We start from the raw sequence: 14,983 nt of genomic DNA, 5'->3' as shown, positions 1-14,983 counted from the left end.
GACTTGTATGGATTTTCCAATGATTGTTTTTTGTTTTTTTTCAGAAGATCATTTTTAGAATCCGTATTTACGTTGGGGCTGACCCGAATATGTAAACATAACCACCAAAGCAAAGTTTTATTGTTTACTTTTATGACGTTTGAAAACAAAGAGTGTTGAAGACATGTAAAACCATCAAGGTTTAATTAGGTATAACACCCGCGTTATTATTTAAGACCTTGTTTCTAGTTAAGGGACAATATCTCTTGGTCGAGAGTCTAATAAGTCACGTGACTACCATGATGAGCTTACTCTCTTACGGCATTTTGGTTTGGGCTCTGGGAATAGTGGTAAATATCCACTTTGTCTCTTAAGTATTACATTTAAACTTTAATAAAAATGACGTTTACCCGAATAATGTTAAATATTTCTTATTTATGTAATTCAGAATCTTATTTTTCTTTTTATTGTAGATTTATTGAATACATTCCTATGATGATAAAGCTAAAACTGAATAGCGCAAATTCTGAGGAAAAAAAACAAAACAAAAAAACATTCAATACAGGGGTGGGGAAGGTGATCACGATGCCCCGGGCGCTACCCTTAATGGGGGAGGGTGGACGCCAATAAAGATCATTGCCCCGGCCAACGTTTTGTACACTATGCCTCTATTTCTATATTAATAAGTTTTCGATATACAACGAAATGTAGTGACAGTTAATTTGTTTCTTCAGAAATAAAAATGGAACAATAACAAATCGAGATCCTAATCACCTAAACAAAAATAAACAAAAAAACTTAATTAAGTGCAGTCCGTTGCAACTGATACAATAATATAGCACAGCCCCAAACTCATTAGCCACATAGAAAGATTTTTTCTAGACCATCCTCTGATTCTAGGGAAACAATGGACAAGATGCTCTTTTAACATCAGACGGGTCTGCAAGCTTGGCGTCGGTGTATGAAGCTATTGACGCAACAACTACAGAGGCCAGAGAGGGTAAGCATTCATATCAAATTAAGTAAAGAGTTGATCGTGGTAATAGGAGTCTTCGTCAACCAACGCTGTAGATGTAATGAGGTTGTCCTGTTATTTTGCCTAAACTTATTTTTGCTATTTTCCCTGTTCGCTAAGTCTAAGTTGATTTTTTTAAATAAACAATATATATTTTTTTTCAAAGCTTTTATCAACTCTGTCTGTTTGTTTGTCTGTCTTCTGGCCAAACATTTGTACACGTTATTTCTGCGACACATCTCGGATCAAGCTGAAATTTTGCACAATTGTTTCTTTTACCAGACAACAGAAGAATCAATAAAACAAAATAACCAATTAGTTAATTAAATGTTGGTAATAAATTACTTTGTTTAGTATCTCAAACAAGGGAATGAAATAGTACTTTAATGAAGTAATAGTATAAGCTGAATTAGTTCCCTTTATATTAGGTTGCCTTCTGAGGCTTAGTGAACAAAAACATGAAATAGAAACAATAGATAACTAAACAATCTTCTAGGTTTATAATCTCTTTGCTAGCAGAGTGTTTACCGCTTTGGTCAAGAATGTCAAAACATATTAAGGGGATTAAATCCATATATACATCCACATCTCTCATTAAGTAGCCTCATTCCCATTTTTTTCAAAATCAAACAAGATAATTAATCCCCAACAATTATTTAACTACTAATTCAATTTTTTAAAAATTGATTTGTGTTGTGTCAGGTACATTAAATAATTGTGTAAAGTTTTAACTTGATCCGAAAACGGGAAATGGGAGAAAAAACATGTTCAAACTTTTTACCAGACAGACAGACATAGGAAAGAATAAAAAGTAATTATGGCATTTTTCTTTGTCTTATGACTTCACAGGTATTAAAGCTTCCGAACTTGAATTAGCAATGGACGACATTAGAAACAAGGCGAATGAATACTTGAATGGAAAAAGTGCCAAAGGTAAACATATCAAAAATCAATTATCGCTAATTAATCTTGCTTGAAAAAGGAATGACAGCGAATTCCCTAATTTTTTTTTTATTTTTTTTTTATTATAAAATAAAACAATAAGTTTCGTCTGTTTTTTTTATATCCCTCTTTATTCCATCGTGTCGTCTGTCTGTCCGTCCGTTCGTCACATTAGATCTCGAACTTTTTATTTCACTCGTTTGATGTCTCTTCTTCTATCACGCACATAAGAATAGAAGAGGTCCTGTGGAAAAAGGAAAGAATGAAATAAAAAGTAAATAAAAAAAACGAAGGCGTCTCCTGTCAATTAATCCGACAGATGAGGTAAAAATCTCCTGTTTCTCTGGACGAAAGTTAACGAGAGTGTAATGTGACTGGCCCATTGACCTGACGTCATGTGCTTATTTGAGCTTAGGAAGATCCGCAAAAAATTTTCCAATTCAAAACCCAAAAAACTTCACAGACAGCCTAAGGTTTAAACACCAGGCGCTCTACCACTCAGCCATCGTCTCTCTCTCTCTCTCTCTCTCTGGCATTATGTGTGTTCATGTGTAGAAGTTTTCCCGTTACAACATCTCATGTGACTAGAGAGGCCAATCTGTGATACACAGCTATGTGCGGTCACATGTTGGGCATCTGTAATCACCAGGGGCTGTTGTGGCCGTCGTACCTCTAATTATTCAATTATATATATATATATATATATATATATATATATATATATTATATTCATATAACTCGATATAGTTTCAAATATAGTGTCAAATATTGTCAAGCTTAATATAATGTACAAAGAAAATAAAACAATATATAATATAATATTGCAATGATTTCACAAACCTTATATCAACTAACTCTGTCTGTCTGGTAAAAAGTTTGTGCAAGTTATTTCTAAGACACCTAATCTCGGATCAAGTTGAAATTTTGCACAATTATTTCTTTTACCTTACAACACGAAAATCAATATAAATTAAAAAAATAACAATTTTTGGTAATTAATTATTTTGTTTGGTATCTCGAACAAGGAAAAGAAATTTTACTTGACGAACGTGTTTTATAAGCTGAATTAGTCCCATTTATAAGTCACCGCCTTAAAGTAAGTTTGAAGCAAACAACAGATGACTATAGAATGATAATCTTCTCATAAGCACTTCCCCAGCAGAGTGGTTAACATGTCGGATTTAAAAGGCTTGAGCCATGAGCTCGAATTCTGATCGTTCCCCCCCCCTTCCCGTTTTTTTCTGTAAATACTTTTTAAACCTACTTACGGTAAAATTCACCCAGCTATCTCTTTCTTTCTCCCCCCCCCCCATTTTCCCAACTGGCCCAGACAAGTGATAGGATCATAGTATATTGAGAAAGCTAAAAGCATGAAATAGCGCTATACAAAAAAAAAAAAAATTAAAAAAATATTTCCAATCACACATATTTATTGTTGGTTCAGACTCTAGATCTATTGTTACCAATTTTTAATTACGTGACTGATCCAAACTTATTGATACAATTACAATTCGCATTACCTTTATCTTTTTTTTAATGAATTTATGATTTGTTTGTTTTTTCTCCAGTGGAAAGACAAGACATAGTCAATTTATTGGCTGATGTCACATCCAAATACAATCAAGGAATCGCCTTATCCACACTCCTAGAAGGTAAACAGATTTAATTGGAATGTACTTACCTATTACTGCGAGAGGCTAAGTACGCTTGAACTTGATTTGGCTTTCTATGAAGTGGGCTCGAGGTTCGACACCCGACTCAAGCAGAGATGTTTCATGAGCACCTAACGGCAGCATAAAAACGTTCTCCCAGATACCCCCTCCCCCTCTCCCACTGGTCCACAAATGAGATTGGACCATAGCGCTCTGAGCATGCTATAAGCATGAAAGTAACGCTGTTTAAAAGCTATATTTGTTTTGTATTGTCTAGAGTCCTTGTTCTGTGTACGCGAAGCTAGGACAAAGTAATTTTCTGTGTGCAAGGAGCTGGGACAAAGTAATTTTCTGTGTGCAAGGAGCTGGGACAAAGTAATTTTCTGTGTGCAAGAAGCTGGGACAAAGTAATTTTCTGTGTGCAAGGAGCTGGGACAAAGTAATTTTCTTTGTATGCGAATCTGGGACAAAGTAATTTTCTGTTTGCAAGGAGCTGGGACAAAGTAATTTTCTATGTGCAAGAAGCTGGGACAAAGTAATTTTCTATGTGCAAGGAGCTGGGACAAAGTAATTTTCTGTGTGCAAGGAGCTGGGACAAAGTAATTTTCTGTGTGCAAGAAGCTGGGACAAAGTAATTTTCTGTGTGCAAGAAGCTGGGACAAAGTAATTCTCTGTGTTCAAGGAGCTGGGACAAAGTAATTCTCTGTGTGCAAGGAGCTGGGACAAAGTAATTTTCTGTGTGCAAGGAGCTGGGACAAAGTAATTTTCTGTGTGCAAGGAGCTGGGACAAAGTAATTTTCTGTGTACGCGAAGCTAGGACAAAGTAATTTTTTGTGTGCAAGGAGCTGGGACAAAGTAATTCTCTGTGTGCAAGGAGCTGGGGCAATATCATGTACAATGTAGCCTACCATTATGGAAGACAATTTTGTGATCTGCGTGAATGAAGCTTGACCAGTTTCAGTTTCTCTGTACATGATACTGGTACAAGCGAATTTTCTGTGTATAGAAAGCTTGTAGCCTACAGTAATCTAGTAATGGCACAATCTCATCATCTGTGTATAATAGAAAGCTTGGTCACTTTCATTTTCTCTAGTTACGACTTTTTGACCGTTTAAGTGTAGTTGAACATCCAATCAAACTGATCATTGTACTTTTTAAATTCAGGTGTCACTGTTTTAGTTCTGTTTTGTGTTTCTCTCTCCCAATTCATTTAGCAAAGTTCTGTCCTATTCCTGCTAAAAATGTTCGACATTTTTGTTTTTTTTATTTTCCAGATCCCCTGGTACAAGAAGATCGAAAGGTCAGCGCTGGTCTGTACACTCTTAACGAACTGTCCAGAAGACTAAAGAAAGAAGGAAATGGTAACAATCTGCACTTTATCTTAGATGAGTCTTTTGACACTCACACTACCACCGTCGTCTGTCTTTGTAGTTCTTGGGGTAAATAGCGCCCAAGTAAAAACACGGTGTCCCAGGTCGGTCGTTTAATGGCTCTTTTCTGTCCTCTCCACTTTATCTAGTACACTGCGTCGCCCCATTCTTTTTGGTCTGCCTTTGAGTCTTTTGCCATCAGGGTTTTATTACAGGGCCTCTCTTGCTCCCGTAGGGGATATTGCCTCAAAGATGGAGAAACGCAGCTTCTATCATTTTTTTAAGGCAGTGGCGTAGCTAGTGTTGGGGAGGAGGGGAAGAACTTGAAAATCTTACCGGGACCCCACTTCAAGGGGCCCCCAAATTGTTTTTACATTAAAAATTAAATCTTACGCAAAATGCAGGGCCCCTGAAGAGGTCAAGACCCCGGGCACCTAAACGATGGAAAATTACTATCTACGTCCCTGTCTCAATGCAATGCATTTTTACACGCTTTCTTTTAGGGCTCAAGGTACATGTTGTTACTTCATAGCTCAGTACAATGGTTTCATATAGATCTCGAGCTCATAGAGGGGATTAATATGTGATTTTCGACGTTACATAATGCATAGACCTCGACACTAAAATCAGAATGATGCGTTCCCTGGTCATGGCCAAATTCTTATACGCTTGCGGATCTTGAACGCTGACTACAAATCTAGAGAGGAGAATCCGTGCAGTGGAATATAGATGCTACTGAAGGATCCTACTTACAAAGACCACATCACTAATGAAGAGATTAAAGACACGATTATTACAGTAATTAAACCCTACGAAGACCTGCCAACTATTGTCAAAAAAACGGAAGCTTAAACTCTACGGCCTTATCACGTCCTGAGGGCTAGCAAATACCTTCCTTCAGGGAACAGTAACAAGAAAAAAAAAAGGAGAGGAAAGTAGAGAGATCGATAGAAAGACAATAGCAAGGAATGGACAGGCCTATCATTGAGAGAAATTATATTCAAGACAAAATACAGAGAGGAACGGAGAAAGTTTGTCATCAGATCGTGTGTGGTTCCCTTACAGACTATGCTGAAGGTGAATATCTGAACGGTCATAAAGTACAAGCCAATTTGTTTGTTTTCCTGGTATCTGATACCCAGCATTTTTCTGAAGCATTAGCTCTGTAAGTTTTGAATTCTGTCAGCTTTAATGTCCAAATTTGATAACTGTATAGTATGTCATAGTACATTAAGAAATAATACAGTTTTATTTTTACTTAGAAGTTAATGTTACTTTTCCAGATTTTCCACAGTTTATTCATTCCAGCGGATGCCAAACTTAAACGGGTTTTGTTTTATTGAACCTCTATCTCTTGTTCTACGTTTGAACCTAGCAATCAAAATGAGTCCACTTCTTGTAATGTTAGGACACTGAACAGTATACACCATCTTGTATTATCTTCAACACAAAGTAATAAGCCTATTCTTAATTCAGTTCTGAGTTCAATTCCAACTGCTCTAGCTGCAGTATTTATCTTTACAGTAAGATTTTCTGCGTGGTCAGCATTTTCTCCGATGAATGCTAAATTGTCTGCAAACCTGAGACCAACCTTTTTTAGGACATTAATAAGAATAAAGCTTGTTTTCGAGTCCGAAGATTAGCAAGAAATGCAGCATTTCCCGTGGCTGAGCAGTCCCAGCTGTGACCTACATATTTTGCTACATCCAGCCTGGGCAAGCAGAACCATTGTCCGCAGATGGTCGATTTAGATTTTCTTTTCGCCGTCTGCGTTTGTCCTCGGCAGCAGATTTTCTTTTGGTCTCAAAATGTGTATCCCGCGGCCTTCGTGAGTGACCTCCAGCTGTCTCGTTCCGACGCCGAATCCAGCCAGGTGCTCTCTTCTATGTCAGCCAAGGAAAGTTGACGCCTAAGCTGGTCTTTGAAGCCTTTCCGTGGGGCGCCTCTGCTACGTCGACCACCTTTTAGCTCACCAAAAGAGACTGCCTTCGGCATGTGTAAATAATTACAGAGTTTCTTTCATAATATGCTGCACAAATATGATTAAAAAAGAGTCGGAGAGAAATGCATCCTTGCCGCGCTCCTATGACTGTCCAAAAACGTTCTTTAATTTTGGGTTGTTCAGAAATACTAGACTGTTGTAAGGAAAATAGTAATAAAGGACATTGAAACTGTACATACTGTACAAACTGTACATAGTGTACAAACGTGACAAAAGAGGCTAGGGAGGTGAGGTCAAGGAAAAACTTTGCCCACTAATTCCCCTTAATTCAACTAGAGAGGCGCGGTGGCTGAGTGGTAAAGCGCTTGGCTTCCGAGCCGAGGTCCCGGGTTCGAGTCCTGAAAACTAGGATTTTTTAACTTCGGGATATTTAGGCGCCTCTAAGTCCACCCAGCTCTAATGGGGACATTAGTTGGGGAAAGGTAAAGGCGGTTGGTCGTTGTCCTGGCCACATGACACCCTCGTTAACCGTAGGCCACAAAAACAGATGACTTTTACATCATCAGCCCTATAAATCGCAAGGTCTGAAAGGGGAAACTTACTAATTTAACTAGCCCGAATCCAACAAAACGTTTTAGAGGGCTCATAAAATGATTTTTTTTTATTGTTTCCCCTTGATAACAATATTTAGCTACACCACTAAATAACCCAGTTGACAAATGATTTTATTTACTTTAAGTAAGAACATTATTAAAAGGGAAGGTAATAGACTTTCCCTAGTCATTCTACAAGTTTGCAAGAGTTTCTCCCCATACTTGCTGAAACTGTCAAGCAAGAGAATGAAAGTGAAACAAATGGAAGTATAAAGTATTTCAAGATTGTTTACAATAAACTCTACTATTCTACTGGGAATGTGTCAGTTTGGAACTCGGGAAATTCGTTACAGATATAAGTTGAAACTGTCGAATTTTTTGTGTGCTTGAAAACAAAAATGGTGTGTGTGTGTGTGTGTGTGTGTGTGCGTGCGTGTGTGTGTGCGTGTGTGCGTGCGTGTGTGTGTGTGTGCGTGCGTGCGTGCGTGTGTTTGTGCGTGCGTGTGTGTGCGTGCGTGCGTGCGTGCCTGGACACCTACCTCTGATATTAATTATTTATAAGTAAAATCAAGCAGGTTAAACTGTCATTATGTTTCGATCATAAAATAATATAAAACAATAAAACGATATTATCATTTTACTCACTCAGATCTATACATTACATATAGGTTAGGTCTAGGATTGTTATATTTTACGGAGATGGTAGTATAACTTGCAAACTCTCGTAAGTGTGTTGAATTAATAGTGTTACTTGCAGTTGACATTTTATTGTAATTTTATTAATCTACTAACGAAGTCTATGACTTTTAAAAATTCGTTTTGTTATCGATAGATCCCAGTCACGTTAATAATCCATCAGATCTGATCTTTTGAAGTATAACTATTTTTCTTATATCGAGTTTCATTTTATTTTTAGAGACATCGACCAACACTCTAGTGGCTGCAGTTCAATTCACAGCTGGGGCTATAAGAGGAATGGTCCTCACTGTTGGTGAGATACAGTTTTTTTTTTGCTATAGAAAGATATATCTCTTATCTTATAAAATGCAGACGTTTATTCAAACAAGAAGATGATTATGTTCTACGCGTCATGCATCTAGATATGCGTGTTAATGACTTAAATTCTGCCAAGCCATTGGTTTTCCTGGCTCACTCAGGCAACCCATTCCATGCTTTAATAGTACTAGCAATGCACGGTAGCCACCTTTAATGCCATATGAATAAGGTCATTATTTCATTTAACACAAAGATTGAGGTTGATAAGTTTTGCTGGCTGATTCAGGCAACCCATTCAATTACAAATGACTTATGATCGTCCACTAAGACATTCTGATATAACGTGAAATTATAAATTATAATTGCGTATTTTTCAGAGTCGATCTATACGTACAACATGGACGTTTCCAATAATGAGAACAATTCGAATAAGAGATTGACAAAACCTGGTACGTGCTTAATTACATTATAGCATAGTTTTATCATATAACTAGCGCATTCCCAAATATGTATTATAATTTTTAAAAGTAGTTTTATTTTAAAAAATATTCGTTATTATGAAACGTAACAGTAACAACCTGGATTTTAAACTTAGCTGTTTAATAATAATAATTTTTATTTATAAAGCGCTGTTAACAAACAAAATGTAGGCTTAAGGCGCAGTAATAACATTACAAGAACGTACCCATTGTTATGTGCAATAGTTAATCTAAAAAAGTTTTAAACATATAGGTCTTAATGTTCTTCTTAAAAGTGGTGTAGCATGTTGTCTGTCTGAGATCAATGGGGAGTGAGTTCAAATTGAATTTATTATCATAATTTTCGTCCAACATCCACTAATCTTTCAGTTCACAATCATATTAAAAATGATAATCCACAGTAATGAATAATGCCAGTCACGAAATATCGGCATATTTAGTTACTTAATACTAAAATATCTCTTCTTATGTGTTGTGGACGGTCTTTGGGTTGTAGCACCGTTTTGATGATAGACTACGTAACCGCTGTAGTTGTATTAGATTGTAACTTGTACAACTTGAAATAAATTGAATATGCGATACATAACAAGTAAGGGGACTCAAACCAACAGATTTTGGAGGAAGAAGAATTACTAACTTGCGCTTCGCAGATGACATTGACGGCCTAGCAGAAGAAGAACTAGCTGACCTGGTGATGCGCATTGACAAGACTTCCGCAGCATATGGCATGCAAATAAATGCCGAAAAAAATCAAATTATGACCAATAGCCATCAGGGCTTTAAAAGAGGCATCAGTATTGGAGGTGAAAAGCTAACTAGTGTTAACAGCTTCAAAATACCTCGGAGCTATTGTCTCAGATGAGGGAACAAAACCCGAACTATTGGCCCGAATAGCACAGTCCACAGCAGCCCTTTCAAAACTTAAAATAATATGGAAAGATAAGGGCTTAGCCCTCGGCACCAAAATCAGACTGATGCGCTCCCTGGTCATGGCCACATTTTTATATGCTTGCGAGTCGTGGACGTTGAATGCAGAGCTTGAGAGGAGGATCCTAGCAATGGAATTGAGATGCTACAGAAGGATCCTAGGCATCACATTCAAAGACCGCATCACAAACCAAGAGCGATCGGAGCCCATGACGACCTGCTAACTATTGTAAAAAGACGAAAGCTTAAAACCTTTGGCCACATTACAAGATCTACGGGGCTCGCAAAGACCTTCCTTCAGGGAACAGTGCCAGGGAAAGAAGAAGAGGCAGACAGAAAAAGCGATGGGAGGACAACATTAAAGAATGGACGGGCCTGCCATTGAGAGAGGTTCCAAACAAGGCAAAAAAAAAGGGAGGAATGGAGAAAGACGGTCGACAAATCTTGCCTGGTGCCCCAACGGTCCAACAGACTAAGGGATAGGTAAAGGTAAAAAAAAAGGAATACTGAAGAATGAGTTTCCTTTGTTGGTATAAATAAAATGATTAGTTACCAGTAATTTATTGAGTAACTGGTGACTTTTTATTTTATTGAGCCATGTCTTGACTATGCTAATGATTAATTGTGCGAAGCTTGAGCTTGATCTGAGAATGGGTGTGGGGAATATTGTGTTCAATTATCTAAGGGAATAAAACCTACATATTTAGCCGTATCTGTGAATACTGAAGAATTAATTTGCCTTGTTGGTTTCAAACAAAATAATTAAGTAACATAAATTAATTGACTGATTGTTTAATTTGTTAAATTGATGTCTTATCTAAACCAATAAATAATTGTGCAAAGTTCAATCTTGGTGACCCAGTGGCGTAGCTAGGTTATATGATGCCCAGTGCGGCAGCTCCTCGTGAAGGAGAAACGTACAAAAGATAATTCGAATAAATATTGATATATTATTGTCATTGCACAGTGGTCATTAAAGTTTATAAGAAGAAGTGAATTCTTTTCAAAATGCCTGAAACTAAATACATACTAGAATGTGTTCTTTTTACTAAGAAAATGTATCTTTAGTTTGAAGCCCCTCACCACTTGCTGCCCCGAGCGGCCCGCACCACCCGCACATGGCTAGCTACGCCACTGTCTTGATCCGAGAATGACTGGATGTTGGAGAGAAAACGTGTACAAACATTTTACCAGACAGACAGACAGACAGAGTGAGTACAAGCTTTGTAAAAACAACTATCCGCTAAAGGGATTCTAACAGACATAGAAAGCTTGAGAACTTTCTACAAAGATAAATAGACACACCTTTGAGAGAGAATGGAAGCCGAAGACATGCGCAGACATCGAAAAAAAAAATAATTTCAGTTTTAGAGTTCTGATCAAGTACATTCATCTAATAAATTATATTTCTATTTTAAAGGACCTTTTGACGGTGGTAATCGGGGTCCATACTGGGCTGACGGTGTAAGACGTCAAAATGTAAGTCTTTATTATGCTATATTTTTTTTATTAGTCATCGCAATAAATATGCATCAATTTAAACATATTCATTATTTCGTAATAATATTTATCATTGTATTGAAATATTTATAAATATTAAAAAATTGACCACATTTTTACTTACAGGTTCTTCGAAGGCTATCTAAGCGACGTGAGTCGATATAAAAATGCAAAAATGAATATAGTCTTTTCATTTTAATAAGTCTATCTATCTATCTATCTATCTATCTATCTATCTATCTATCTATCTATCTATCTATCTATCTATCTATCTATCTATCTATCTATCTATCTATCAATATACCTACCTACCTACCTACCTACCTACCTATCTATCTATCTATCTATCTATCTATCTATCTATCTATCTACCTACCTACCTACCTACCTACCTACCTACCTACCTACCTAACTATCTATCTATCTACCTATCTACCTAACTACCTACCTATCTATCTTTCTATCTATCTATCTATCTATCTATCTATCTATCTATCTATATATCTATCTACCTACCTATCTACCTATCTACCTACCTACCTATCTACCTATCTACCTACCTACCTACCTATCTATCTATCTATCTATCTATCTATCTATCTATCTATCTATCTATCTATCTATCTATCTATCTGTACACTATCTATCTATCAATCTATCTATCTATCTATCTATCTATCTATCTATCTATCTACCTACCTACCTATCTATCTATCTATCTATCTATCTATCTGTACACTATCTATCTATTTATCTATCTATCTATCTATCTATCTGTACACTATCTATCTATCTCTCTCCATATATATCCACAGCTTGGTCAGCCGGCTTGAGCGGCGGTTATAGCCAAGGTGCTGGCTTCAATGTTGGAGCGTCTGTATCCTACTCGTGGAGATAAAGCCTCGCTCTGATACCTACAAGATTTTTAAAAATTCGAGATATATATTAAATAAAGAAAAATGAATACTACACGACCAACCAAAAGTGAAATATTTTTTTTAATTTTTTTTTTTTGTTTTGTCCAATGTTTTTACGTGTCTAAGCCTCCCGCAGGACGACAAGGAAAGGCAGCGGACAGGGTATGAACCTGGGATCAACTAGACCAGTGATGCCTAACCTAATTCGGCCCGCGGGCCTTTATAATTTCCTACACTCGTCTCGCGGGCCACATGAACGAAAAGTTATAAAATGAAATGAAATTGTTCTGAAACTATTTCGGTAGAAACCTATGGATTTAATACTTAATTAATTAATTGGTTTTTTGACAATTATTTTTTTTTACGCGATAGACACTATCATTATGTCTCTACTTAAATGTGAGCAACACCGGCTCATTTTGTGGTCTCTTTTTGATAAATTTCCATGGATCCGCCAATATCTAAGCATAAGGTTTAACATTTTTTTTCGCGGCTCAAACCTAGAATGCCACCATATTAATTTTATAATGTTGTTTTTATGTAGTTGTTTTTTTTCAAACAGCCAGACACTTTCTTCATAAAATAAATATGTTGGCTTATTATCATGTACATAAACACACAAATGTTAAAGATCATGATACCAATCCATCTGAGAAAAAGTGAGAGCCCAAGCGTAGGTAAAGATACATTTTTTCAACTTTTTTTTTTTGTTTGGAAGGTAGATTTCTACACTTAGTGCCGACATTGCGGCGGGCCTGGTGGAACCACGTCCGGCCCGCGGGCCGTAGTTTGGGCATCACTGAACTAGACAATCGAATGACAGTCCAGCACTCAACCCGCTCGGATCAGGCATTCATTTCTTGCACGTGTCAGCTATTTTTGAAAATCCGAATTAAATTAAAATGAGATATTTTGAAAATTAGTCCTTGAAATAAATGTCATATATACCAGATCGTTATTGAATAAATGCTGTATGATACCTACAATAGGGTTTATTAATGAGAAAAATCACATTTTTGTTTTAATATTCTTTAAGTTTTAGCGCCTTTAGCGCATATTTGATGTTTTAAAAAATGTATTAAATTTAAAAAAAAATATATATATATTTGGGGCGAGCTTAAAAGAGGTCGATGTAAATCAGTGGTTCCCAAAGTGTTCTATATAAACCCACAGGGGTCTACGAAGACTTCCAAGGGGTCTACGAAAGTGAAAAAATAAATTGGGTGTCTATGACATGTCCACGGGGGTCTACGGTTATAGATTTCAATTAAGCAGGTCGTGACTTTAACTTTTACATCCCATTAATGTAATTCTTTCATACACTAATATTTTATTTGTGCCTTAGTTAATCATTTAAATATTAACACATGTTCCGGAAGCTCAAAATTGGAACCAGTGAAATCTGCCCATGGGGAGTGTCACCAGAAAATGCCGACCACGTCCTCCAAAACTGCTCTCTCTACCAAGAGGCCCGTATAAGACATTGGCCCCAAATCACCCCAATAGAAAGAAAACTCTTTGGAGAGCTACCTGATTTGGAAACCACTGCGCAGTTCATCTCATGTATTGGTCTAGTCATATGAACACTCCAACATAACAATGAGAACGATGAAGAAGAAGAAGAAATTTAAATATTTATCATGCTATTCAAATGAAAAAATTGTTGTATGTAATTCCAATAATTATTTAAAGAGCTTAATTTTGTCTACATGTAACACAATTTTTAACAAAAGGAAATGTAGATTGTACAGCGTTGATTATTTGAGATTGGGATTCATTCCTTCCTGGTCGAACAAGCAGTTGCTAAGTACCTTATTTATTACGCTGGAGAATCATTTGAGGCAATGGCGACCTGACATAATAGATACAGATTTGAAAAACTTTCGAAACTCAAAGATAAAATTACTCTTCGACATCGTATAGTCAAGATGATGATTTGTATGCGTCTTACAATATCTCTACAATATCAATAGCAAAATACGGAAAACACACTAGGTAAAACATTGATTTTACTAGCCGTTTTAGTGTTTTAGACAAACTTACATCTGATAAATAATAATAATAGATAATAAATTATGGCTTTTATATAGCGCTACTTTCATGCTTATAGCGTGCTCAGAGCGCTTTGGTTCAATCTGCTGCGCTCAGTAAACACAACTCTGCCCAAGTCGGGTGTCGAATATCGAGCTCCCTTCATAGGTAGCCAAGCCAAGCTAAGTTCAAGCGCCCTTGGCCTCTCGACCACGCTTCCCACTCCCCATTAAAAGAATTTCTTTAAGCAACAATACAGTTCAAGGGCACATCGGTAGCATGAGTCATAAAATGAAAAGCTTCTTATAATTCTTCGCAAACGACATGTATACAGTTTTGGATCAGCGGCGTCGCAGGCTCTGACAGGGGGAGGCACTGTTTGCTGCAATCTACCTAAAAGTCGCCGGCTCCTAACTTTTTCCTCAGGGTTGTTTTCTTTAAAGACGATTTCTCCTTAATAAGGATAATTCATTTTTCAACTGGATTTATCGATGGTCGAGGGTTCAAATCCTGAAATTTAAGCTTCATCTTCAAAATCAAAATTCTACATTCTCGAGGACTCACATTGTACCGCACCGTCCTTACTGCCTTGTTGTCCTGGACTCAACTGTCCCTTTCTTACACACTGTCTCTGGTCCGT

General features: G+C 36.9%; 1 protein-coding gene across 1 annotated transcript; it reads left to right on the top strand.

The window, feature by feature from the left end:
- Positions 1–204: 204 nt before the first annotated feature.
- Positions 205–12,379, top strand: LOC106067104 (uncharacterized). Its single transcript, XM_013226225.2, has 10 exons — positions 205–329; positions 880–979; positions 1,844–1,927; positions 3,505–3,588; positions 4,863–4,949; positions 8,410–8,484; positions 8,867–8,938; positions 11,316–11,374; positions 11,522–11,546; positions 12,211–12,379. The coding sequence occupies exons 1-10, from the start codon at positions 279–281 to the stop codon at positions 12,291–12,293; spliced, it is 720 nt and encodes a 239-aa protein (XP_013081679.2). The 5' UTR covers positions 205–278; the 3' UTR covers positions 12,294–12,379.
- The last annotated feature ends 2,604 nt before the right edge of the window (positions 12,380–14,983 follow it).

Source organism: Biomphalaria glabrata, chromosome 8 (genome assembly GCF_947242115.1).
Source record: "Biomphalaria glabrata chromosome 8, xgBioGlab47.1, whole genome shotgun sequence".
In the NCBI taxonomy this organism is placed as follows: Eukaryota; Metazoa; Mollusca; class Gastropoda; family Planorbidae; genus Biomphalaria; species Biomphalaria glabrata.
The sequence above is the reverse complement of the archived record's forward strand: the minus strand, read 5'-3'. Positions and strand labels throughout refer to the sequence as shown.

Bases quoted from the DNA above. Each gene is read 5' to 3' on its own strand.
- LOC106067104 (XM_013226225.2), top strand. From the start codon at position 279: ATGATGAGCTTACTCTCTTACGGCATTTTGGTTTGGGCTCTGGGAATA. The intron at 8,485-8,866 runs GTGAGATACAGT...CGTATTTTTCAG, and splicing joins AGGAATGGTCCTCACTGTTG to AGTCGATCTATACGTACAAC. The intron at 8,939-11,315 runs GTACGTGCTTAA...TCTATTTTAAAG, and splicing joins TAAGAGATTGACAAAACCTG to GACCTTTTGACGGTGGTAAT.